The sequence below is a fragment of the Argiope bruennichi genome, chromosome X2 (genome assembly GCF_947563725.1).
Source record: "Argiope bruennichi chromosome X2, qqArgBrue1.1, whole genome shotgun sequence".
NCBI lineage: Eukaryota > Metazoa > Arthropoda > Arachnida > Araneae > Araneidae > Argiope > Argiope bruennichi.
Genome location: NC_079163.1, coordinates 126,501,598 through 126,528,769, shown reverse-complemented (window position 1 = coordinate 126,528,769; position 27,172 = coordinate 126,501,598). Strand labels below are relative to the sequence as shown.

Below are 27,172 nucleotides of genomic sequence, written 5' to 3'. Positions count from 1 at the left end.
AGCTATTCAGTTACAGTATTTTATTTATTTCATTCAAAATAACAACATGTATGTTGTTTCATCAGCCATATCTTACATGGCATATATCAGTCATTGCATGATGATAAATAAATGTTGTTTCTTTTATAATGAAAATGTTGTAATGAGCGTCTTTCATCAACAATAAAAAACAAACGAAAAGCAAAAATGCACGAGATACATTATATTTTGTAATATATTTCCTTGCCTTCAGAAAATTTGTGGCTATTATTTTAGCAACAAAGAACTTGTACCGAATTTAGAAAACATGTTAAAAATGAATTAAATTTTTGAAGCAACTCTTTTTAAAGAACATTTTACAAGGTTTTCAGAGATACATATTAAATGTATTTAGAAATAATAAATCATACATGATCATTTTATGAACTTATGTACCTAACCAACACTTTATATAAAAGACATATGATATTTGGTCATAAAAAGTTTGCATATTTTAGTTACAGAGATATAATACATTTATATTTTCCAATATTTTAATATTGATGCCATACAAATTATCTATACTACATCAGAATAAACTGAGAAAAGTATTTATCAGTCAATTTCTGCGAGGATTATAATAATTATTACTTGTGAGGTGATATAAAACATACTTTGATTTGTTGAAACAAAGAAAACATGAATTTTTTTTTATTGTTTATTTCAAAAAATTGATTTTACACAATGAAACAAAAACAGAACTTACTGACACCGAATTTGCTGGAAAGTAAGACATAATATATACATAATCTCAAAATCTACATGCATTTTTGTGTAAAATCCTTTTACTTACGAATTATTTAATATAATTGTTCTTTCTATAAAAAAGTGCGAAAGTTCATAATTTTTATTTCAAAAGTTACAAGCTTTTTTACATACAGTGAGACAAATACAGTGTTTATTGTCAGAAAATTAGCTAAAAAAAGCTGAGAGAGCGTGACATACATCTATAAACAATCGGAAATATATATGTTAATTTGCCAGTCTTAAATAAGTGCACAAGATGGTATTTCACAAATGTCATGAAATTAAAGAAACAATAGTAACTATCCATTAACAAATATGTATTAACTCCTTTATAATAAATATTTAAATCAGAATATTATAATGAACTGCAGCATGAAATAGGCATAAATTGCATGATTTATTCCCGAAAAAGTCACTCAAAAATGAGTAAAATTAGTGAAAAGTTACAGAATATCTAAAAAACGCTTTAGACCTTTTGCAAGGAATTATTCTAATTAAAGCTACTCAGATCACCTAAACAAAGATTATGTAAAGATTTAATGAAATAACAAGATATTATTTGATTCTGAGAACCTAAAATACAAACTTGAGGGGAGAATACAACAGTCTCGAAATTATTGAATAACTTACATAGAATTTTGTACTAATTTGAAAGTTCAGAGCTTCTTATATATGGACATAATCAACACATCGGCTTATAAGCCTCTCTCTGTTTATATAATACTTCCTCACATTTAGACTTTAAAGATAAATATTAAGATATCAGTTCAAAGATTCTATTTAAAGTCTTCGTAATTATTTAAATCAGGTAACATGAACTCATTAAAAATTTATTTATACAACTATATCACTATGCATTTTATACAACAGTTATGCATTTTATACAACAGTTATGCATTTTATACAACAGCTATGCATTTTATACAACGGCTATGCATTTCATACAACAGCTATGCAGTTTATACAAAAGCTAATACTAAATTCTCTTACTAAGATTCTAGTGGATTCCCTGAGAATATATTAAATTATAAAATGGACGTAACAACAGGATTTTCATGTAAAATGTGCAAAAAAATCTTACTAATTAATCTAACTAAATCTTACTAAATCTTATTTTCATGTAAAATGTGCAAAAAAATCTTCATTGATTTATAATAGCTTTAGTAGAAGTACATACTAGACAATCCTAAGCGTACATTTACACATATTCTATTAAGTTAAATTATTAATTGTTCTAAACATACAAAGGAGTCGATTTCTGTTTTATAAAATTTAAATATTGTCAGTAAAAATACTGTCATTCCATACAAAATAAAATCAAATGAGTGTTTCCTTATGTTTTGTAAATAAAATAGAATAAAATTAAAGCATACAATATTCGAAACAAAAAAGGAAGTGGAAATGTTCTAACACATTTAGAATGGAATGTAATCCTTTTATTTTTCCGCTATTTCCTGAACATAAAATAAATTATAAGTGAGCATTTACTTATATGATTTAAAAGGAAATATAATTTCAGCTTTTCGTTCAAATGTAATATTGATCACAGAAAACTAAAAATGAAATTTATGTCATTAACATTTTTAAGTATCTTCGTCACTTTTTGGAGTCACTGGAACCACTCCGATGGTGAGGTGAAACTTGCGAAATTCAATCGAGAGAGTGGATATAAAAGAAAGGAATGCTCCATACATTACCCACTCAAAGAAAGCACTACTGAACATCAAACCAAAGATCTGAAAAAAGTTTCATTAAATTTATTATTAAAAAATATACATATTTTTAAACATAAGCAAGTCATTTTCTCATGGGTGCAACGAAAGAAACTATAAAATAGACCTTGGTTAATTCAAGGCTCAATGAAACCACAATGAAAATTCGAATCATGAACAATTCAGTCTAGATATGAGCAGAAAGCAGTCGAGAATTATTTTAATACGTTACAGTTTTAATAGATAAAACAAAATTAATAATCAAATAGTAAGTAATTAAGATAATAATTATCAATAAAAATTAATAAACTTTAAAATTTAATAAATTTCAAAATCTTAACAAAATAAATCATAAAAAAAAGTATAAATAATCAAATAATTTGGATAAGCAAACAGTATAACTTCAGAACTTTCAATGCAAAAACTATACAATGAAACTTAAAAATAAAAAAGTAGATTTAAATTTTTTATAGATTTCGTAAGTGAAAAATGTTTTACTGCTGTTTAGATTGAATACATTGAACGCAATAAAATTCTCAAGAGTATTAAAGGATAAAAAAAAAAAAAAAAAAACTTATTCACTAACGAACACTGAGAGAACGCAATTTACTGGCGTATTTTGTGACAGAAAAAGAAAACGAAATTAAAATATTTTTTTTTAACATTTTATTTAGCTTTGACTTAGAATTAACCAGAATAATTTTGAACTGTGAATGATAATTGAATTTTATTAAAAAGAAATTCAAGAATCCAGAGAAAATCTCATAACTACTGACGAATTCGAATATTAATAAAATTAAAATTAGCCAGCTTCCACTGTATTTTGTAGAGTGGCATGCTCACCTGTTTCATTTCCCAATATGTAATCCTGTTTAATTTCCCACATTAGTAAACAAAATTAGCACAAATTTATAAAAAAAAATTCAGTGGCGGTCTTTAATTTTGTATATTCAGTAAATATAATTTATATATGCAAATTTAATTTTTCTGTATAATCTGAGATTCCTTAGATATTACAGATTTACCTTACAGATGATTTTAAACCTCCTTAATTTAAACTATAGTTCACATGAATCATATAATCTAAAAAAAGACTAACAGGAATTGAATAGATATTAATTTTTCTTATTGCCGAGAACAGAATTTTAAAGCCTTTTCAAAATATAAAATGAAAACCGAGTTCTTAGAAGAACAATTTAGTAGACAGCACGCAAAGGATTTACTGTGCATCATTACAACCAGTTAAACAGCCCCAGATGTATTTTGAACTAATTCCAAAAATTGATTAGAATTTGGTTTGAAGCATTATTAATCGACATTTGATGTACGAAACTCTATTTCAAACGAAATTTGTTTAACAGAACCGAAATCTTTCTATAATCCTTAAATGTGTAGTGCCATATATTACGTCATTTATCAGTGATGCCGTATTTCGAATACAACAATATGCTATCAAGTTAAATTGTCACTAAATATAATTGGAATGTTTATTAATGTGACTTCAATTAGTAAATAACGAAGTTCATAAGGGTAATGAAAAAAATAATGTTTTCTTTTTTCAAAGCAAACTTTCATTAGAGCACTAAAAAGTGGCTTTTTTCTATCAAAAGTATGAACACGAAAACAAAATCAAACTTTCTATGGCTCTAAAAAAATACCGTACACAAATCTGAGTTTAATTGCAATTACGATATATTTTGATTTTTATGATGGATTATGGCATATTTTGATCTATTTATTGGCTTAATTTCTATAATTATCAATATAGTATTGTTTTTAGTCTCTCAAGTATTTACAATTTTAGCTTCACATCATTATTTTTAATAAAAAAATATTCTAACTTTTAGTGCACTCGAAAAAAATTATTATTTCTTATTTTTTAGTCCTCAGTTTATTCCATAATTCATAGTTCTAAATGTTATGGGATCTGAAACCCAATTTTCATACCTAATGGCACCAGTTCTATGGAACCAAATTTTAATGAATTTGAATTGATTAACTAATAATGTAGGGAGGAATCTAAAATATCGTATTAGCAGTAGGAACACAAGATTGTACAAAATTTGAGACTCCTAGCTTATAAAGTAAAGAAAGAATGAAAAATTGATTTCATAATTCCATCCTCATAAATATGACATAAATTAAGTCAAATGAAAGTATATAAAATATGGTAATATCTTTACTCTCACCTCATCGTCTGGTGTTTTCAAAGCAGGTGGACCAGAATTGACTTTGTTCCATTTGACAAACGATAATGGGAAGAAAATCACAACTATGAAAGCAAGTTAAGTTCATTAAAATGTTCGCAAATATCACACACTTACATAATGTTACTCAAATACACAGTAAAATAAAAAAATAAAAGCCTCAGTAAATATAATACATTCCCATACTATTAATATAAGTTTTAAAATCCAAAAATGTTTCTACGATATCTACCCAAATTCTAAAGTTTCATTAACGACTAAAAATGAGCATTAAAATGTAATAAGGTAAAACAAAGGTATTTTTCTAATAGATTTGTATTTATGAAATAAAATAAAGAAATTTTCAAACTCGAGTTCGCTTGTTTCTCTATTGAACCCTCCTTACAAATTAAAATGAAAAATAATAACTTGATCCTATTTTGTTACTCTAATCAGGACATTATTAATATTATATTCAATACATTATTAATTAGTAATATTATTAGATTTGTAAAACGCTTCTAGAACTGATAGAATTACTTTCAATATAAAACAAAAGTTGCTACACTCAACATTAATAAAAATATTTACACATGATGGCAAATTATGAAAGAAATTTAACTTAATGTACAATAAAATGTGCTTTTCAGAATCAATGAACGGTAAAGATTCGCAATCGTTATTTAATAGCAAGAGTAAAAATATAGTATGGATCGTCACAATACCTTTCGTGCAGGTTCAAAGCGAGGTATTAAACTAGAAATTTAAATCAAATAACGTACTCAAAATGTAACATTGTTTCTTAGAACCTAATTGTTCATCCGTTTAATAAATGTTTTCAGAGGAAAAAAATCCAGGAATTTTTACCACGAAAAAATTATGAAATGATTTCTTTTCTTCCCATATATTTGAATTATTTTTATAGCACTTAGTCCTAAACTTTCGAATAAAATTCAAATATTCATGAGAAGGACTTTTCACGAAGAATAAACCATGCAAACACAATAAAATCGGCTTATAATATGCCATTTAATTAAATTCATAAATCTAAATTAAGTTTTATGAATCTGTTTAAACCTAGTTTTGATTTATAGAAAATTTCCTTCACGGCATTTTTGACGCTTTTCTTTAACAGAGGATAAATTGTTAAAATCTCCTTTAATAAAAAAGAATTATTAATAATATAGATAAAATCTTGATTTGTTTAGTGAAATTGAATGCAATATATCATTTGAAAGGATACGTAAAAATAACAGAAGTAACACGGCAACACAAAATAAGATTCTCAATCTCTTCACTAGAACATTTGCCCCAGGTACGTAATGGTTAATAAATGTTTGAAGAATAATATAGACCATGGCAAAGACGAAATGTACTCCTGCAGCTAACATGTGAGCCCAAAACACTGTTGACACCTGAAAAGAATCAGAAACTTTCAGCAACATATTATAAAGTGACTTTTGTAAAGCATATATTAAAACTGTTTGACTTTAAAAATTGGCTAAAAGATCATTAAATTAAAAACACATACATTTTTTTTTCATAATCATATTCTATTGAAATGTTATAATATCTGTTTACACGTAATCCTGTATGAAGAAAACGAATTTCGATGCTTTCGTTCTATACCATGCAATTTGTAAATGTTACTTCAATGTGTATTATTCCATCAAATTTGTGACGTTTTGTATCTTCCATACAAAATTATTCAAGAATTTTTCCTTGTCAATATTCATCAACTGAATTTTAATGAAATTAAAATAATTTTAAATTATATTAGCAGCTTAATAAAAGAAGAGTATGCTAAGTTTAGAAGAGTCACTCAGATTTTCACTTTTTATAAAATTTCCTTTCATAGCTAAGTAAAAAGTAATGAGTCTATTTTGATTCCTTTTTTTAAGGTAAAGAATAACTCAAAACTTGTAATGATTTTATCTAAAATTTCTCCATTTAAAGCTTTCATCTGAATTCTCAGATAATCCATCAGGAACGTCATGTCATTTGTATCATATAAGTCTTGCTTTCACATAATTTCAGACCAAATTTTTAATTTTATTGAAGAGATTCGCAGATATTTAGAGCCACTTAACAGAAAGAAAACATTTCAAAATTTCTCATATTTTACAAGATCTTCCTAATTACCTTGAAATTTTTTGAGCTGAAGTAAACAAATTATGAATTATTTGGTGTCAATATATTACTTCCAAACATTCCATCCCCATGGTTATTCAGTTAGTTAAATGCATGAACTGGTAAATATGAAAGCGGTCACATTTTTCATCAAATTTCCTCCCTTATATAAACTTGCAAAAATTTCTAACGTGCTATTTGAAGATGTTATATTATGCAGAGTACAACCGAATCAATATAAACTAAATCTTCTTTAATGTTAAACAAAAGAAGATATTATTTTCAAAAATCACAATGGAAAGCTTTTCCATGAAGAAGTTAGTAAGTCTCGTTAAAATTTTTAGTCAGTTACAAAAGTGTTTATTACATATAATGCTTGCATCTGCAAATGAAAATCAGACCTTCTCTTAGACTCAGCTATTTATTTAACGAGTCTGTCGTATCAAATTAACAATAGGCAACATTCCATGTCTCATGCAGATGATATTTATATTGATTCTCAAGTATTACATACGCATGTTCATTAGTCTTTCTCGTAGTTGATTCGGCAACGAGAGAATTCATTTTCAGATAAATGTGAAAATTAAAAGCTATAAAAGAATTTCAAAGAACTTTACTGACTTCTATCAAAGATAGTTAAAGCAGAACCTCTGCGGCTATTCATTATGAACTTATAACTTCAATATTGCTTGTTTTAAAACTTTACATTTATTTTAAAATTCAGTTATTGTTTTATTGAATCTTTTAAACTATTAAAAGCTGCATCATGATGAGCTCAAACCTCCCGCTAATGTATTCACAGAACCACAATAATCTGCGTTTCAAATTAAATGCCATGTAAGCCAAATACAAATTTAAATTATTGAAATAAAATCTCAACATTAAGAAATTGCTAAGAAGCAGAATTAGAATTTTATTTATTTAGTTTCAGCTCGGGCTGCAGAAGCATAAGTCTAGCTATAAATATTCAAATTATGACACTGAATATTTCGCAATATTCTGCAATGAACATTTAATAAGTTTGTTGTATTTAATGCAAAAAGTTTTGTAATTAAAGAAAAGAAATAATCATTCAAAATATTATAAAATGACTCACTGGAAACGCACCGACGCCAGCTAGACCAGCCATAGAAATTAGACCAATAATAGCGCCAATATCATTTAGCTTCATAAGTCTCTGGTCTTCGTTTACTAACAAATATCTCATAATAAGGTTTCGATAACACACAGCCACAGCTCCTGAAAAAATATCATTCACATATTTTAATAATATTTATTAATATTTAATTTAGAAATTTATTCATATATTCAGAAAATTAATAGATTGAATCCTATTGTATCAAAAAATTGCATTCATTCAGATACAAATGGCTCTTAAAGTGTTAAAATGAAAAATGGTATCAAATAATTTTAAAAATATAATAATTCTGGTATCTTGTACAACAGCGAGAAATGTTTAAGAAATACATTAACTGGCGAAATGACTTAATTTTTAATGCTTGTTAAATAAACTTTTCAGTAATTTAAACAAATTTATCTGTAATAATTTCTAATAAATGTATGTTCTGAAAATAATTTCCCACTCACTTTAACTCTGCCTTCACTGTAACTTTAACTTCTGAATGACGCGAGTTATTATTTTCCCACAGAACCAAAACTCATTCGTTTCTCTCTGATGCACTTGTCATGGTTTTTATAAAGATAACAATTGAATTATTTCGTTAAATCACGAAGAATAAAAATCGTTAAAGTGCTCTAATTAATAAATTTAATTTGTTTTAAAGTGGCCGCCTTTTTCAGTGATGCAGAGCAGCAAATGTTTATTGAAATTTTCAGCAATGGGCCGCAAGTCTTCTACCTTTAATCTATCCCATTTCCGCCAAAGTCATTGTTTTAGAGAGTCCAAACTTTTGCATGTTTTAGAGCAAGCCCTAGACTCCAAAAAGGACCATACACTGCAATTATGGGATTGAGATTCGGCGAGTACAGTGCCCACTCTCCAAATGATATCACGTCCGGAAAATGCACCTTGCACCACTCTTCTGTTTTTTTGGTCTTGTGACCTGGTGCTGAGTTTTGTTGAAACTCTCACCTTACATTGCTGTTTGTTGAACCTCTCACCTTACATTGCTGTTTGTTGAAACTCTCACCTTACATTGCTGAAGTGCGTTTTGGCCAACTGAAATTCAACAACTTCTAAAATGTCCCGCTGTATAATCTTGTCTCAAATACAGAGCATAATCTTGACAACGTGAACATTCGGTCTGAAGCATTGAAACCTCTATTGGCGTATTCTTTCACTACGAGCAGACTTAGTAAAATACTGCTCGCAAGTACCGTAAGTACTTGTGAGCATTCAATGCGTAGCATCCGCAGTTTTCTTCACATAGAAGCAGAATATCAAAACTTCCTGCTAATGACGAGATTTTGACTCGAAAACCTTCGATCGATAAATTTATGATGCAAACGCAAATTTATTAATGTGGTGATCTTGTTATGTTGACGGTTGACCACATTTACTATGGGACATTTTTGATCTGCTTATTTCAGCCTATACTTACCAATGCAGTCATCTATCGAGAAATGGTGGAAACAAAGTTGTACATCTATATCAATTAAGGACAAAAAAAAACTTGCATGAACGGATAAAAAATCTTGTATGAAATTATATTAAAAAAAAAAAAAAACTTGCAATATCTTTTCCTTGAAGAATAAAGACGATGATATAATCCGAAAAAAAGCAGACTAATTTTCATTTATTCTTGTTGACGATGTTCTCTGCTTACTTTTTCGACGCATAAAATTGATTGTACGTTTGTTTAATTTGAATTATTTTTGATGTGTTTTTTAACTGGTGTTTAAGATTAATTAAGTTCAATTATTTTGTATATTTATGTTCTATTATAAGTCAATAGAATATTTGAAACAAAACCTTTTATATATGAAACATGGAATTTTTTATTATTATTATTCTTACCATTTGTTATCATTACTCTCCCCTTATTTCTTGCTTGCTAATGAAATCAAATATTTAATTCGACACATTGGATATCTAATTCTATATATTCTGTACACAATTCTATTTGTTCTGCATTTCTTATATATTTATATTTTCCACTACAGTTTCTTAACTTGTTTGGGGAAAGTATTGAACGTATTTTTATACTTTTGTGGCAATAGCAAATATTGGTAAATCGCTTCTCAACTATCTAGCCCAAGCCACGATATATGGAAAAGAAAACGTTTTAGGAGCAGAAATGGACTTGATTATTATAACAAACATTACTCTGATTATCTCATCTGAAAAAAATTATGGCACCAGTTATGATACATATTTTCTCACAGGATAAAAAAAAAACAAGGCACAACGCAATCATGGATTAAAAAGGAAAGTCCCTTTGGCTCCTCTTACAACATGCGTTTAAATATAGATATATTTCCCTTTTCAGAAACTTCAGAATTCTTTAATTCTTAAAGACACTATTCAAAACTCAATATAACTATAACCTTTCTCTCTTAAGTATCATAACAATTTTTTTAAAAAAATATGGTATCTAAGTTAATTGCCAGAAATGCGTCACACTCAATTGAAAAAATGAACACTTACCTGCCACACTTCCAAAAAAAAGTGTATAGGTGAAGATACACATCGCAGGAACCTTGGCACCAGTTTCACTGAAAAATGAAATGGTTTAATTACAGAGGGAGAGAAAAGGAATTAAGGATGATAAAAGGAAATCTCAAACAAGCAAGAATAAGTAAATCTCAGCATCTTCTAAAACAGTCATCAGTTTCATACAACCATTGATATGTTTTCATTACAATCAACGTAAATATAACTAAGTTTAATTAAATAATAAATTAATTAATCCACGCTAAAATTCTAATATCATATGTATTTATCAATAATGTGAATTATAATAAACAAATTAATAAATAATGCTTTTATGCCAACATACAGGAAAGAAAGTTCTTACATATTTTACTTTCGTATTCACTCGTTTTTGGATGTGAATTAAAATTTTGGTTCAGGAAACTTTCAGGTAAGAAACAAAGAAAACATTTTAAGATTCGTTACTACCACAAGATTTTCCATATCATCTTTCAGTATTTGAAATATTTTTTGCCAGAAAATATTTAGCTATTGCTTAAATTTTTGATTTTGTACTTTAAATTATTATAGACAAAACCGTCTTGTATATTACAAATAACTAAGAATAAAAGAAGAGAAAAGTAAAGACTTCAGTTTATGAATCTGTATCTAAATAAAGAAAAAAATAAAATAAAAAATATTAATCAATATAAAATGTTGAGTCTTTCTACGACAAAAATATAAAGCAAATAAACTTTCAAAATTCATAAAATTATAAAATTCATAATCCGACGCAATAATTTGTCAACAAAACACAGCTGAAAGGCAAAAAGTAACCAAAAGTTTATAATAAGAGTAACAAATTTATTTTTAATGTTTTGTAGAATTCTAAAAGAAATGGCAGGATATTCGTAAACAATAGAATTATTTCTCCCTAATTCAAGTGTTCGTCTTAAAACTTAGAATAGTTTACAATTCATTGTTTTGATAAAATTCAAAACAAATTATTGGGTATTTGGATGAAGTGATGCAAATATCTTTCGCATTTTCCCTATAAAACCACCATCTGCGTTTAGAAAATTACTTTGCATTTATGCTTTCCTCTTTAACGTTTTGACGTCGCTTGCAAGAAGTTTTTGAAGGTCCTCTCTAATTCCGTATGTTTACAAGGTATTCGAGTCTTCAAGAATAAAGCAGGTATATTTCGCATATTCCCCATAAAATTACCGTCTACATATACAATATTTCCTCGTATTTATGGTCTCCTCTTCGACGTTTTCCCATCGTTTACAAAATCTTTTATTGGTATTTTCGATTCCCTATGGTCAGAATGCATTCTAAATCCCCAAGAATAAAGCAAGTATTTTTTTTCTTGCATTTTATCCATAAAATTGCCGTTTACATTTACAATATTACCTCGTGTTTATGCTTGTATCTTTGACATTTCCCCATCGTTTATAAGATTATTTTGTTAGTCCTCTTATATTTCTTATGTTAACAGAGTATTCCAACCCTCCAGTTTTCGCTTAAAACCTTTCAGTTTTTTCGCTGCGTACACCAGTCCGGGGAAATAGAGCGGAAGAAAAACAAAGTTAAATATGGAAACAACCATCAGAAACGCATTATATTATTTGTAAAGGGGTTGAAAATAATGTCAATAGTCATTATGAACTTGAAGGACAAACAGAGGACATAAGGAAAAAGAGATGCAAACAAAAACCAATTTTGGATAACATGTTTCAGTAGTAGCAGGGGGGCAATTCCCCCCCCCCGTCGGCAGCGTCTTGCACCCCCGTCGTTAAAAGTGTTTACCCCTTCAGGATGGTTGTAGAGAGATGAGCATTATCGAATACGATTATTTAAAGACAGCTTTGAAGTTAATATATTGCAAACAGTCGAAATATCCAAGTAACGATTAAGGTGTTTTGACTATATTTGGCAAAATAATCGATATAATGGTAGGTCGATAATATGATGCATTTTACGGACAATTTTTGATAACCAACTAAGAACTGAATGTAATGGATGTCAAAGATGTTAAGTTCGCAGATTTTCAGACATCTGTTTCAAATGTTGTTCATTCAGCTTATAATAACAGACAAGCTAACAAGTGAATAAGATATCGACAAGGTGATAGGCTCATTTTGTTGGCAATTTTTGATCGGCCGACTATGAACTCAATGCGGTGAGTGTCGAAGACGTTAAGTCTGCAGACTTTCAGACATTTAATTGAAATGTCTTTCATTTAACTTATATTTTGTACTATTTTAACTTATAATTTGTTCTGGAAATATATCCGACTTAATAAGATATCGCATTCTGCCGACAGTTTTAAGGCGGCCAATTGTGATGAATATCAAAGACTATATCTGCAGATTTTCAGACATTTGATTCAAATGTCATTCATCAAGCTTTTAATTTTCACTACTTTTAGCAATATAACCGACAGATGAGATGAAGAAGACATGATATATATCACATTTTGCCAAAAAGTTTTGATCGGTCGACCAAGATTTCAATTCGATGGATGTCGACGACGTTAAGTCCAAATTCTCAGTCATCTGATTTAAATGTTATAATGTTCATTCAGCATATACTTAATATTATATTTAGCAGAATAATCAATAAGCTGGCAAGTGAATACGATGTCACATTTTTCTCGATTAATCTTTTTCCCTTCGGCTAAGATTTTATCATGGATTATGGGAAAAAAATTATCTTCATCGAACACTTCGATTACCTGCTAGTAGAATTATTAGAGAAATTAAAGCTTTTATATTATTCATGAATAGGACGATAGAGTCATTTTTCATAATTCATCATTCAAATTCAAGTTCTAAAATTAATCGTCGTCTTCTTCATCTAATTGTTACTTACTCAGTAACGAATTGGTAAATTTATTTTATTCATTTCACTATGAGAATTGCCTGACTAAAATCTAGTTAATGATTAAATTAAATTTAATCAAATACTCTTTTTTTTTTTGACACGGTTGTACATATGCATGCGAAAAAAAGTTACTTTACTGTAGCGAAATTATGTGGCTTCATTATAAATTACTGAAGTAAGTAAATTGTACAATTGCAAATTAAGTTTATTTACAGTAAAATATCTGTTTTCTTTCACAATCTAATTTATCAAGCTACAATTATTACACTAGGTATTATCGACTACAACTGACGACAAAAAAAAAATATTTGTAGTATGGTAGTTTTTTAGCTACACTAAAAGAGTTGAACCAAGTATGCACTAAATTACTTCCTAAATTATTCAAACTTTGCAATCAATATTATGACTATGTAATGGGGGAACGTATCTTTTTTTTTTCTTTCAATTACTATTCGCAGCAAAAACTATATGATTTCAGATGTTTCTAAATTTTTAATACATTTTATATAAAGATGTCTTGATGAAAGGATGATTAAAATTGTTATTCATAGAATATTCATATATAACACATTAACCCCTTGTCATACGAATTTACTTAACTTCCTAATTAGATGGTAAATCTTATTTGGGATAATTATTGTTATTTTAATCCCTAGAATAATATAAGGGCATTTGAGGTAATGATGCGTTTTTAAGTGATTTTTGTATTTTAAATTACTTAATACTTTCCTTGAATTGCAGATTTAAACTTAAAAATTTAGTAATTCCATAGCGAATAAAACTCGTCATTGTATATGAAGGGGTTAAGAAAAACCAATGTATGCAATTGAGACTCACTTTTTGGGAGAAAAATATTAGTTTGCAATAACTTTGAATTATAACCGTAAGAACGCATGCTTAAAAATGAAGATAGGGGAATTCATGTTCAAGATCTGATTGTTTCGTAATAAAATTCACTGGTTTTTTAAGTCTAAATATATATTGAAAAATAAATACATGGGGGATCTAATGTTTAAGCAGAACATTTTTCAAGAGATCCTTTCATATCTTTAGTTAGTTTGTAAGTATCTATAGTAAGTTTGTACATATATTTACAAAATATTTTCAATAGTATTCTTAAGAAAAGACATCATTGTATCTTTTCCGCATTTTATATTTATCATGTCAGAACTATAGTAAATTTTTTTGTTATATTAAATGTAATTTGTTGCATTTTTGTTGTGCACTAAAATTCTCGGATTCGAAACATATCTGAATTCCTGCTCGTTGCTGCAAATATTTTGGGGAGGGGGAACTACACTGAAAAATCGATTTTGGTGAAAAAATCGAATATTTTTTACTTATTATTTTATATTTCTGAAAAAGTTTCTTTTATAAAACTTTTTCTTTGAACATTTATTTTATATAGCTTCTGATATAAAATAAGAGCATGAACTTGTTCATTTAGCAAGACACTTCATTATGGCGCAATTTGTGTTCCTATCTATATGCTACAATCTAGAAAGGAATGTAACATATTTTTTTCTAATTTTAGATCTCAGAGAAATTAAATCTCAACAGTCTCATAAAGAAATAGGCTCAAATATTGACAATTTTTGATGGTCATTAAAAGAAACTGAGAACAATTTTTTTACAAATTCCTTTGTAAAGTTTTAACTGTGAAAGAAAGGATCAGCCTCTGAATAAAAAAAGAAGTTAAATAATGCTTGATTTTCTTTAATCAAATGTAAAATTAATTATTATGAGTTATTTTGAAGCCAAATGAGAGATATTGTGCTTGCCTCCCTGTCGGCTTTGTCTTGCCTCCCCGTCGGCAAATCTCTGCCGCCACCATTGCAGTAGGAAACAGTCATGCCTTTTTTCTTCGAGAATAAATATTGTTAATATTGTAAATGTAATATTATTTATTAAAATTTAAATGTTTCAATCAGAGAAAGAACATCTAATTCCACTTAGAAGGTTCATGCCCATACTATGATAATGATAAAATTAAAACAATACATTATACAATATTTTGTATATCCTTCCCCTATCCAGAAGATTAAGAAAATTTTAAAGGTAATGTCTTATAAGTAACTAATAAATGTTCGATACATATTTGGTGTAAGTGCTTGGAATAATAAAGAAATGCTCTATAATATTAATAATGCCAATTTTAAAAATAATTTACATCTTTTTTTATGGAGCATTTTTACCTATTTGTGATTTCCCGCAATTTCCACACACACACCCGTTAATCACAATAATCTCTGTTTATACGGCTTAGTTCTGTGATAACGAGGCTGTGAATAAAATATATATATATATACTTTCGCCTATCACACTATTCTTCTTCTGAGCTCTTTAAAAATGTGAAAGAGGAGTCATACCGTATATAGTGGAGTCTGTATAACGTAGAATAAAAATTTTCTATAAAACAGAAATAATGTAACTTAGAGAATGTTAAACTTTAGTTTCATTCATTATTTTAGTTTCATTTCCCAATAAGATGGATATTGTTCTTTGTGAACTAAAACATGATAACTGAGGAATAATTTCAGTGTTAAACAAAAGCTTTTTGAAAATGTTTTAATACTTTTTGTTTTGTTTCTCTTTCTATTTCATCAGTCTGGTCACATCTCTTTTACGTAAACGGTTAAAAATAAGGAAAATTTCATAAGTAGTAAAAGCATCATCAACTGAATATTGAGCAGAGAAGTCTGGAAAGATTGACTTTCTTTCCTTATTTGTTACATAAATTTAAAAATGCAGTGCGTAGAATATTTTTCAGACAAGGTTGTAATTGCCGCTTATCTCATTTGGTTTAAATTCACAAGTCAAGAACAATATCGTTCGATTGGCGCAGCATGGACAAATCAGGCTTTTGTGCCAAAAATATAACCCAACCAATCAAATCAAGAACTTAGATAAAGGGGAAGTGCGATAGCTTGTATTGGTCAAAGCGATCTTGAAACGCTTAGGTATCACATGAGGTAGCAACCCGATTTTAACTCTAGAATAGAAGGGCTGGTTGCCTTTTTGAAAAACTTTCAGGAGGAATAGGTAACGCAATGAATATCACAGTTGTTGTTTTTACTTGCTGTAGATGTTGAATCTAAAAACAAAATTATTAAAGATAGAAAGACTCTGAAATTGTTTTCTTTATACAAGACAATAAATTCTGTAAATGATATAAGCCCCTTTATTTTATAGGCTTTTATTTAACTTGGTTTATTCCAATTTTGTAAGAATGAAATTTTTCTGTCAAATTTTTATCGTGACAAGCTGGAGCTTAGATATTTTCTGCAGTTATGTGATCTAATATTTAAATTTTTTGAGATTTTAATTATTACTCACATGATTCATTTGAATTCCATATGATAGGCTGCACTTGGTAGTGAATTTTAAAAAATATAATTACAAGATTCTATATTATTTATGATAATATTTTCTCAGATATACTAACAAGTAAAGAGTGGAAAATAATAAAAATAATTTTAAAAGAAAATCACAGTATTTTTACCATCCCCAAAAAGTAGAATATATATATGAAATAAAACCGTAAAAGCATGAGGCATTGAAAACCAGAGCGATAAAAAAAAATCAGAAATCAAGCCTAATTAATACCATAAGAAAACAGAATCCTCAGAATTCATTCAAAGTTTAAGTATGAATATAGTTATTAAAAAAACTCCCCCTTTCACTTAGAACCTAATACGACCAATGTGGATTATTCACCTTCAATAATAAATTATTTTATTAATGATTATTTCCGTTTTCCCGCTTTTTAAAGAATATTTTAATAATTAACTGTTGCATTGTTTTTGAATTGATTTTATTTTTGAATTCATTATTTATTATTTTTATTATTTTGAATTTATTATTTTTTGAATTTTATATCATTTATCATTCCCATCTTCCCTTCCTCCCTTTCTAAGCTGTGCACTCAGGTTGTAAGGAAGGCATTGCAGATAACAACTCAGAAAGGTTGATCGCTTAAATCAAATAATCCTTAAATTAGAAATGAAAAATTTCATTCAATAATATATTTTTTAAACTAATAACAGTTTCCTCTCTAAGCGTGCTAAACTAAGCTCTCAGGCTCTAGGGCATTCCAGAATGAAATTCAGAGAAGAAGAATAACAATTATAATAATTCTTGAATAAGAAATTAATAAAGTTATTTAGTTATATAAATTTAAACCGATGGAAGTGGTCCCCCCGAAATTTTCTCACATACTCCCTAATAAAGGTATCCCCCTCCCCTTATCATTACATAAAAATTGTTGACATTGAGCAAGTCCCAATACTCAGATTTTTATATTCAAAATCCAGCACATTTGCAGTTTGTGCTCCATAGTATATTTTGAAGAAAACCTAGTATGCATTTTGGAAGTTGTTTTTTTTTTTCAGCCAATTAAAAATCAAAAATTGACACAAAACTACAATTTTTGTAACAAAATCACCTACCTCATTTTCTTATCTAAGTCTTCCATTTTTTAGTTATAGCGTTTTCCTGCATGGAAATGTACAGACCGACAAATGGTCAACCCAAGGATGAATTTTGCTACAAATATATATTTTAAATGTTAAAAGCGGGTTCGAAATTGTATCTCTTTGCGTTTTGTAGATATTGTATTTACAAGCATTCGGTCAAAAACCGGGGGGGGGGGGGTTGTATTCAGGGAAGTCTGCTAAGTAGAGACTAGCCAAAATCTCAAGTTTAAATAATTTAGTGATTATAATATTTCCTTTATGTACACTAGAAAGTAAAAATATTGAAAAATATTTTTAAATACAAACTGGAATTACATACTATTTGAAAAAAAAAATTAATTTATTTTTATATACACATTCAAGATTTCAGACAGATTTAATCTGAAGAAATTGACAAAAAGTACTGTTTTAAACGCTTTAAATATTTACTTCATTACTTTTACCTAAAATATCTAAAATATCATACAAAAAATATTCTGATTATTCTGTCTATGAGTAAGGTTTTGATTTAGATTTTTATAATTGATTTAATCCATCTAAAGCTTTAGTTGCTGTTTTTCAGATTTTATAACGTAAATGTATTTTATACTGCGCAGACTTGCAGCTTACCCAAGGCTAACGCACTCTAGAAAACACCATTGAGCTACTAGTTTTACAGCGACAACCTTCCCTTAAGAAGCATTTCTAATTGCTCATTTTTTTTATCTGATTATTTATTTATTTTTCCTTTTCTACAGGAAAGTCAAACTCGTTTGTTCTCATGTTCGGGCACTGAATAACGTCATTAAGGAGTTTTGGAAAACTCATTCAATTTATTTGTGCCGATCTGCCGCTTTTTCCACAAATGCTAAACATAGCAAAGAAAATCCCCTTCAAACAGAGTTTTTCCTTACAGAAAATTATTTGAATCAAACTGTTTTGAAAGATTTTCGATTCACTTGAGTGTTGACCTTGAATCTAATTAATAATGTAAATAAACTGAAAGAAAAGCTTATAGAATTTAAATAAGAGGAGGAAAGCAATGAAATCTTATTCATAATCTTAAAAACTTGTTTCATATATTAATTCTAATTAAAAATAAAAATATTAGATAATTGAAACAAAAGTTACTTAAAGGCTGACGTTTCTCAAATATTTTCTCAGTTGTCATTTCCCAAACACTAAAATAATAACCATTAAGTATTCTCCTCTCAGTTTTCTCGCATATTCCCATGATATCCCAGATAGCACAGCCTATTGCGCAACATTGTGCGATGTATTATTCAATATTTAACACTATTATACAGTACTGTGAATGTTGTTTAACATCATACATATAAGTACAATATATGCTTGCAGTTAGAAAAAGCACATTCAAACTCAGACTCTTTTACTCAGTCAAACTCGTTTATCCTCATTTAGGACATTCACTAATATCACGAATAGATTCCGGAAAATTCATTCAATATATTTGTGCAAATATTTCATATTGTCCACAGTATAATAAGACAGCAAAGAAAAACAGTTAAAGTACCTCTTCATTTTCATCATTAAATAAACATAAATAGATATGTAAAAACAAAATTTCACTTCTATAAATTTAGTATAAAGATAACTTACTAAAATTAATTAATCTAGCACGTTGCATTTTTGAGTTAGAAAGTTCACATATGTAATTAAACAGACTGACACACAATCAACCAGTTAACATATGTGGCCCAGAAGTTTATGGTACAAGACCGTGAGTCAATTTTTTTTCCATATATATTGCCTTGATTGAAATAATAAAAAAAATACCAAATCAAATATATACATGTAATGATGTCTTTTAATTTAAATCCTAATTAATTCCCTAATTTTTATCTTCAATGTGTCTTGTTAACTTCATTCTAAAATGTTCTCTTATTTTCTGATAAAATTCTCACTTTTTTTATTTAATTACGTCTAACAAGTGCTTGACAAAAGTGCTGATTCCATCATTCCCACGCCAGGAACGATAAGATAAAAATTCTTAACCCCTGTACATATATTTAAAAAGATACCTATGATTCTCTTGCCTAAACCGATACGTGACAAAGAAATACCTATCAGAATCTCATAATAAAATCAAACACTGAACGGAAAAATTTCTGTCACTTTATTCTTGTGTTGCGATGGAAACAGACGTCATTTTATCATCGCTTCGTTCTTCTACAAATTATGACACCCACCCTGAAATAAATCGAAGTCAGAAGTTTCTTCCGTTCGGCCACACATTTGCATAATCATGTTTGCACGCACACACACACATATATATATATACAGTGTATTGCCGAATTCGACCGAAAAATTCAGAGGGGTGATAGTAGGCATCAGGAGGATAAAGAATCGCCATACAACATGGGTCCCGAACAACGTTTAATTGGTGAAAATCGCAAAAATATAGAATGTCAGAGAACTGTTGGAAGCTGTAAAAAAATAATGAAAAATAACAACAGGTGTTTAAACTACGAATTTTTTTCTAGTGAAAATACATTCTTAAAACTTTTTTTTCATGCTGGTAACATGCGGATTTCATGATCTAGGGGGTCGTAAATCACTGAAAACTAAAAAGTAGGTTGGAACCCATATTTGTAAAAATATTAAAACTTCAAGCAAAATAAAAGCTTGAAAATATAAAGAATTTTATATTCTATAATTTGATATAAGTATGTAGTGTGAGAACTGTGGAGTTTTAAAGATATTAAAAAAAAACTAAAATGAGAACCAGAAAACATCGCTGCAAAATCAGTACCGATGTTCTCAGAGAGCGTTGTCAAATTCGAAAGAAAATTCAGAGCAAGGATAATAGGCATTAAATAGATGAATAATTACCAGAAAACATAGGGTCGCAGGTAACGGTTTTCAATGAAAATCACAAATCGGGTGGAATTCACACGCTGGATGCTTAATGTCACTTAGGAAGATGTACACTTTTCTGCTAAAGTTTTATTATTAGATAAAACCTGCTTTACGCGATAAAGTGCCTTCACTATCTCGTCGAACGTACAACACAAGTCTGTTATTAACAACTGGGCAGAGTCATCTATTTGGACCGTATCTTCTTCCCGAACGCCTCAGCGGCAAAAAGTACCTTGTTTTCTTCCAGCACGTTCCTCTGGATTTACTACAGGGAACCTCGACAATTTGGTTAATGCATGATGGAGCATCAGCATATTTTAGTTACATTCGTGAAATCCGACCTGTTGTTTGCGAATGCAGTACAACGACCATCAATTCTACAATGCTCATTAATGAATACTTGCTCGCTAGTTTTATTTTTCTCGAACGCATGAAAAATTTACATACGAGAAGGCTTCTTCTTGATTACTTTGTTTCTAATCCTCACATTAACAGGGCCATTCACTTCGCCAGTCTTTCCGACTTCTGTTTCTGACTTTACCTACGACCCTGTATTTTCTGGTAATTTTTCATCTATTTAATGCATGTTATCTTTGCTATGAATTTTCTTTCGAATTTGACAACGCTCTCTGCGAACATCGGTACTGATGTTGTAGCGATGTTTTCTTGAATATCGTTAAAACTCCAAAGTTCTCACAGTACAAACTTATATAAAATTATAGAAAATAAAATTCCTTACATTTTCAAGATTTTATTTTTCTTCAAGTTTTAAAATTTTTACAAATATGGGTTCCAAACTACTTTTTCGTTTTATTTCATTTAAGATTCCCTAGATCATGAAATCCGCATGTTACCAGCATGAAAAAAAAGTTTTAAGAATGTACCTTTACTTGAAAAAAAATTCGTAGTTGAAACACCATTTGTTATTTTTTTTATTAATTTTTTACAGTTTCCAACAGTTCTCCGACTCTCTATATTTTTGCAATTTTCACCAATTAAACGCCGTTTGGGGCTGCATGCTATATGGTGATTCTTTATCCTCCAGATGCCTACTATCACCCCTCTGAATATGTCAGTTGAATTCGGGAGCACCCTGTATATATATATATATATATATATATATATATATATGGAGAGAGAGAGAGAGAGAGAGAGAGAGAGAGAGAAAATATATCTAATACAGAAAGCATAATAAAAATATTTGAATTTAGAATATCTGATTACATAAAAAAAAGAGTTATTGCAGATAAGGAATTGTATTCTTACAAGTGATGTATGCAGTCTTTCCGAATCAAGTTTATTTTTCTGAAACTTAATATAGAAAAACACTAAAAGGATGCACACACAAAAACATATATCGTCAATTAATGAAATATCTCATTCCTTTTTACATTACAAATCTAAGATTTATTTCAGTAGTGGAATAGTCTTCTTTGAGGCTACATATTTTGGGACGGATTTTACAGCTTTGAACCTTAATCGAATGAAGACAACGACACCTGAAATGGAATCTATTATCTAAACGGCAACACCACAAACACCAGAATCTTCAAAGCCAGTAGATTTAAAGTTCATTAAACCCGACATTTAAACAGGATCTTCAATATAAGGAATAAAGTTTTCAATAAAATCGACCCTCTGACCGAGGAGCCAAAATTAGTATAAGGTTAAGTTTTAAGGGAAACTCCATTAAGAAACAGATAGATACGGCCAGAACAACCTTGATTGTCAATTTTGAAAATGACCTCCCAGTTCCGTCTAAACTGATTCTAGGCTCATTTCTAAGAACATGTCAATAGAGGGTTCAGTTTAGTTATATTAACGTCCCTTTGTGAAGCAACACTTCGGCTGTTCTAGGACGAACCTCGTCATTTCGAACCGCAGTCAGATGAGCACCCCCCTCTCCACATCACACCACACATGCATGAGGACGTTTGGCCCGACGGATTTAACATGCAACAGACTCCCTTACACAACGGCTCTGCGGTGGAATCGGGTCTCGAACCTGAAACCCTACGGTTCACGAGCCAAGAACTTACCATCAAGCCACCGCAGCCCACGTCAATAGCGGGACTGACAGATAAAGCAGAATTGAGCAAATGCTCAGCCTTGATCTGCTTCTTGGAATTGACTCTCCCCCATCCTCATACCAACCAAACCAACTTGAAACCAAGAATTGATAACAAGCTCTGTTTTAAAAAGTTCGATTCTAATGACGGTTAGGGTTTAGAGACGATCCCATACATGAAAAAATAGCCACTCCTGTGCAGTTTTAACGGTATGAATAGGATCATTATTTTGTTGAAAGATGTGTGGTCTCATAAATCTTAATTTTGAGGCCCTTAGAAGGATATTACCTTGGAAAATAATTAAATAGTTATGCATATTCGTTATTTCCTAATTTATAATTAAATTATTTTTTCCAGAAGATACCACAAAACTCGAAACATCTGTCTCCTGTTTAGCATTTCCTCTCGTATTCTTTGATTAGAACAATGCATTTGCTTTTCTTCAAAATTCTCGATGTGCATCAGAACAATGATTATTGAATTTACTCACTTCTGAAAAAAATAAAAGAATTCCAAAAGTATGTGGCCTTTTCTTTTGAGCTCTTCTGCTAAGTCAATTCTTCTCTTGGGATTAACTTTTCTTAAGAACGATTTTTTTTTCAAGACTATGGTATATTTCACTTTAATTATGAGGCAATTTTGTTTCGGAACTTTCAAAATTTGTTTACTGCATAAAATGCTACTTTTGGCGAACTAATCTTTAGATTTTGTCTTCATATACTCACCAGACATTCTGAATCCAGGAATAGTGATTTATATTAAATGTTTTCCTCAACTTGGAACTTTCCAAATAATGTTTGCACTATCCCAAGACTTTTCCTCATGCTTTTAGAAATTTGCTGTTGAGATTTATTCCTTTTATAAAGTTTCATGATTAGATCTTACAGGTTTTGTGATATCTCTTTGTCGTGAGATATCTCTTGGTGAATCTTTGAAAAATTGGCCAACTTACAAAAATTAAAATAAAACTTTCAAAACCATCCTAAATAAACAAGACGAGGCAAAAGTTGACCTTTTTAATCTTTTCAGAAGCATGTGACATTACAGAATATCAGAGTACAAACATACTTTTGGGAAAGATAATTTTATTGGTGAAAGATATTGAGACAAATTTATTCTCGAAGAAATGATGTAGTTCCGTCACTAAATGCTCGTTATTTATAACGTTTTAATCAAAAGAATAAATAATACCGAATCAGAACAAAATTTGAGCTGTATTGATCTAAAATATTTATAATTTATAATTTGAGATCTAAGTCGCATACTTAAATTTGCAACTTAATGTTATATTACGAGGTAGGAAAAGTGACTTTACAAATGTCACATCCACTTCTCCCTAACTTAACCACAGAAAAAAAAAAAAGTAGATTATCATTTTCGTTTGCAAACTGGTATATCAAAACTGAATAGTATTTTTTCACTGTAGGATTACAATCAATGAAGATTCTTAGAATTCTTAAACCATTGATAAATTTTAGGAACACCCCGGAAATACACAATCTCATATAATCTATTCCCAACAACAAGGTTTGTTTACTTTTTCCTGACAAGCTTCTGAAAGCTCCTGCTTGCAAAGTTTCAGCTTGAAAAATCAGCTCTAGACTTTTTCCATGCATATTATTAAAAAAAAAATTATAAAATACATTAAACCAAAGTTCTGAAACGCTTTATTTGCGATTTAGAATGTACAACTCGAGCCATGATCAAATTTTCAAACTTAAATTTTCCGATTTTTTTTTATTTGTAGTCAAAACGGGGATCTAAAAGCTGAAATGTTTCATCGTTAAATCTCAAGCCGAGGTATCAGCCACGAATCAAAGGCCACGGTGGCCTGGTGGTAAGGTCTCGGCTTGTGAGCCGTAGGGTTTTAGGTTCGAGACCCGATTCCACCAAAGACCCGTCGTGTAAGAGGGTCTGTAGCACGTTAAATCAGTCATGCCAGACATCCTCCTGCTGGTGTGGCGTGGAGAGGGAGTGCCAGCTCTGGTGTCGTCCTCGTCATCTGACCGCGGTTCAAGATTACGAGTTCCGTCCCAAAATAGCCCTAGTGGTGCTTTACAACGGGACGTTAATATAACTAAATTAAACAGCCACGAATCAAATTATCCCTTCTCAAACTTACAAACTAAAATTAAATTGTTCGAAATCGCTTTAATTCAATACAAAAAGTGCACTTAATCCACAAATACTTCATGTATTATTAGTTGAAGCTTGACAGTACATTTCCACAATGTAGGGGGTAAAATTCGGTTATTTCTCTGTTAGGAAAGAAATTGATTAAAGGTTTAAAAAGCCTAAATTCAATGCATGATACTGAATTCAAGCTTGATAACTCAGACAAAGTTTTGAATTATTTCAAAACAGATTTGAAACATCTACATAATAAACTGGTAGAATCTGACTACAATAAAAGGATTAAAATACTGCAAGGTCGGGTTATTTTTACTACTGTTCTACAGAATGTTTTAGCATTTTCGCAATCTAAAAATTCCTGTTTGTACAGACTTTTCATGTATACTGACCTAGTTTCCAAGGTAATTATGACGTATGAAAACGAGTGGAACCAAAGGATTTTGTTTTTCCGGAATTGCATATATGCATGCATGCGTTGTATCTAAATTCTGTAAAATCTAGTTGGAATTTATTATAATGGCTACTAAATCGTTCATATATTTACTATAGCAAAATTTAATTTTGTAAGGTCGAAAATATTCTAAAAATTCAAGATTATATAAAACATTCATGCATTCTGGCTTAATTTCCTAGGCTTTCTGATATTTCTTGGAATACAGAGTTTGCGTTTATTCAGAACAGTAGGTATTATACATGTGTTAAGCATTTAAATTCAATCGAACAGATGAAGTGTATTCCAACCGCTTCTAAATGACTCAAAAATTTATTATATTAAAACTTAATCTTTCTAAGATATTTCTAAAGCTAAAGGTGAAAAATAATCTAAAAATTTCAATAGGGCATGAGATCTAGGAATTTTGTTTCTCAAACTCGTGCATATACCTGTAAGAGTTGTGCATCTAAATTCAATCGAACCAAATGAAGTTTATTCCAATGGATACTATCGTTCAAATATTCTTTATATTGAAACTTAATCTTGTTAAAACATTAATGAAATTAGGAGGGAAAACTAAAATATAGTGAAAAAAGTTAGTGAACTCTATTGATAAATAAAATCAAAATCTATTAGAGATACTTTCAATTCAGATTAAACTCAATCATATCTACAGCTTGATTATCTAAGAATTCAAAAATAGATCTGGGTACCAAATAATTTTGTCTGACTTAAAAACTCTTCTTTAGTAAACCACCAAATTTCTAGAATTAAATGAATGAATTCAGATTCATCAAAAGACTAACTTTCCTATAAAATGAACTTTCCAACACGAACAGTTTTGTTCTAGGAATTCATGTAATAGAAGCAAACAACATATCACCTAGTTGCTATAGCAATTAGCTTTGACCTGTGTCACGCAGGGGGATCTAGGATTTGTATTCCAAATTGCTGTTAATACTTTGAGGCCGTTAATTCTTCCAGCTAGTTGAATTGAAAGTCGAAAGCTCGATTGATGTTTTGAAATAACTACAAATGTAGATTAAATTTATTTTTCAGACAATCATTTAGAAAAATTACGTAAATCTTAAGTTTATCTTGGAATATTTAAGAATTATTTCATAGCAGGAAAAAGTTTTTTTTAAAAACAAATATCACAAAACAAAGCATTTCTTTCGGTAACCAAGACAAAGCAGAATAACTTTATCGAAGAAATTTTATTACAACTATTTAACTTAGTTATTACAAAAGAACACTGTTTGAAAGAAGAAACAGAAACCAAACAAAATAAATTATATTTACCTGATAAATGGTAAATAAATAGAAACATCTCCACTTCCATAAGCCACAATAAACGTAATTAAAGCCCCAGTTAATAAAATGATAACTTGGACAAGGGGGGCCCATTTAATCTTCTCAAAAGTGTGAAGAACAGGATCCATGGTGTATTTGTAAATAAAGAGTATCCACTTTTGTCACAGGAGCAAGTCGAAAACTTTCACTTTTAGATCAAAAGGCTGCTTTCTGTGTTTGAATTGTGACAAAAACCTTAAGGCTATGACCATTTGGAAAGAACCACCAAGGTAAACAAGAGAAAAACACCACAGCACGTGCTTCGAAAGCGGAATGAGTTGGACGATAGGTCCTGCCCTTGGCCCCCGACGAACGTACTCTGCCCTGTGAGAGAAAACAAACCTGAGATAACTTCCTCCAAAAACTAGTTACCTCCAAATTCATTAATTATATGGTGCTGCCATCTTTTGGAGGATTACAATTTCAGGAATATCTACATAAAAAAAGGAGCCCAGAGCGAATAATAAAAAAGCATTTATTTTATTTTATTTTTTTTGAAACGCAGTCTAACTCCCCTTTCCCTGATTTTTTTATACTGAGGTGTGAAAAGCCTGAAAGTGCAATTAAATCTAAAAA

General features: G+C 29.6%; 1 protein-coding gene across 1 annotated transcript; it reads right to left on the bottom strand.

Moving 5' to 3' along the window:
• Window positions 1-708: 708 nt before the first annotated feature.
• Window positions 709-26,908, bottom strand: LOC129961064 (DNA damage-regulated autophagy modulator protein 2-like). Its single transcript, XM_056074874.1, has 6 exons — window positions 26,546-26,908; window positions 10,401-10,468; window positions 7,890-8,032; window positions 5,907-6,078; window positions 4,667-4,749; window positions 709-2,501 (listed from the first exon to the last, which is right to left on the bottom strand). The coding sequence occupies exons 1-6, from the start codon at window positions 26,683-26,685 to the stop codon at window positions 2,349-2,351; spliced, it is 759 nt and encodes a 252-aa protein (XP_055930849.1). The 5' UTR covers window positions 26,686-26,908; the 3' UTR covers window positions 709-2,348.
• Between the last annotated feature and the right edge of the window lie 264 nt (window positions 26,909-27,172).

Coding starts and splice junctions, on each gene's coding strand:
- LOC129961064 (XM_056074874.1), bottom strand. CDS start 26,685: ATGGATCCTGTTCTTCACACTTTTGAGAAGATTAAATGGGCCCCCCTT. Junction 4,750..5,906: donor GTTACTTCTGTTATTTTTAC/GTATCCTTTCAA, acceptor TTGCTTTCATAG/TTGTGATTTTCTTCCCATTA. Junction 2,502..4,666: donor TGAAAACACCAGACGATGAG/GTGAGAGTAAAG, acceptor AACTTTTTTCAG/ATCTTTGGTTTGATGTTCAG.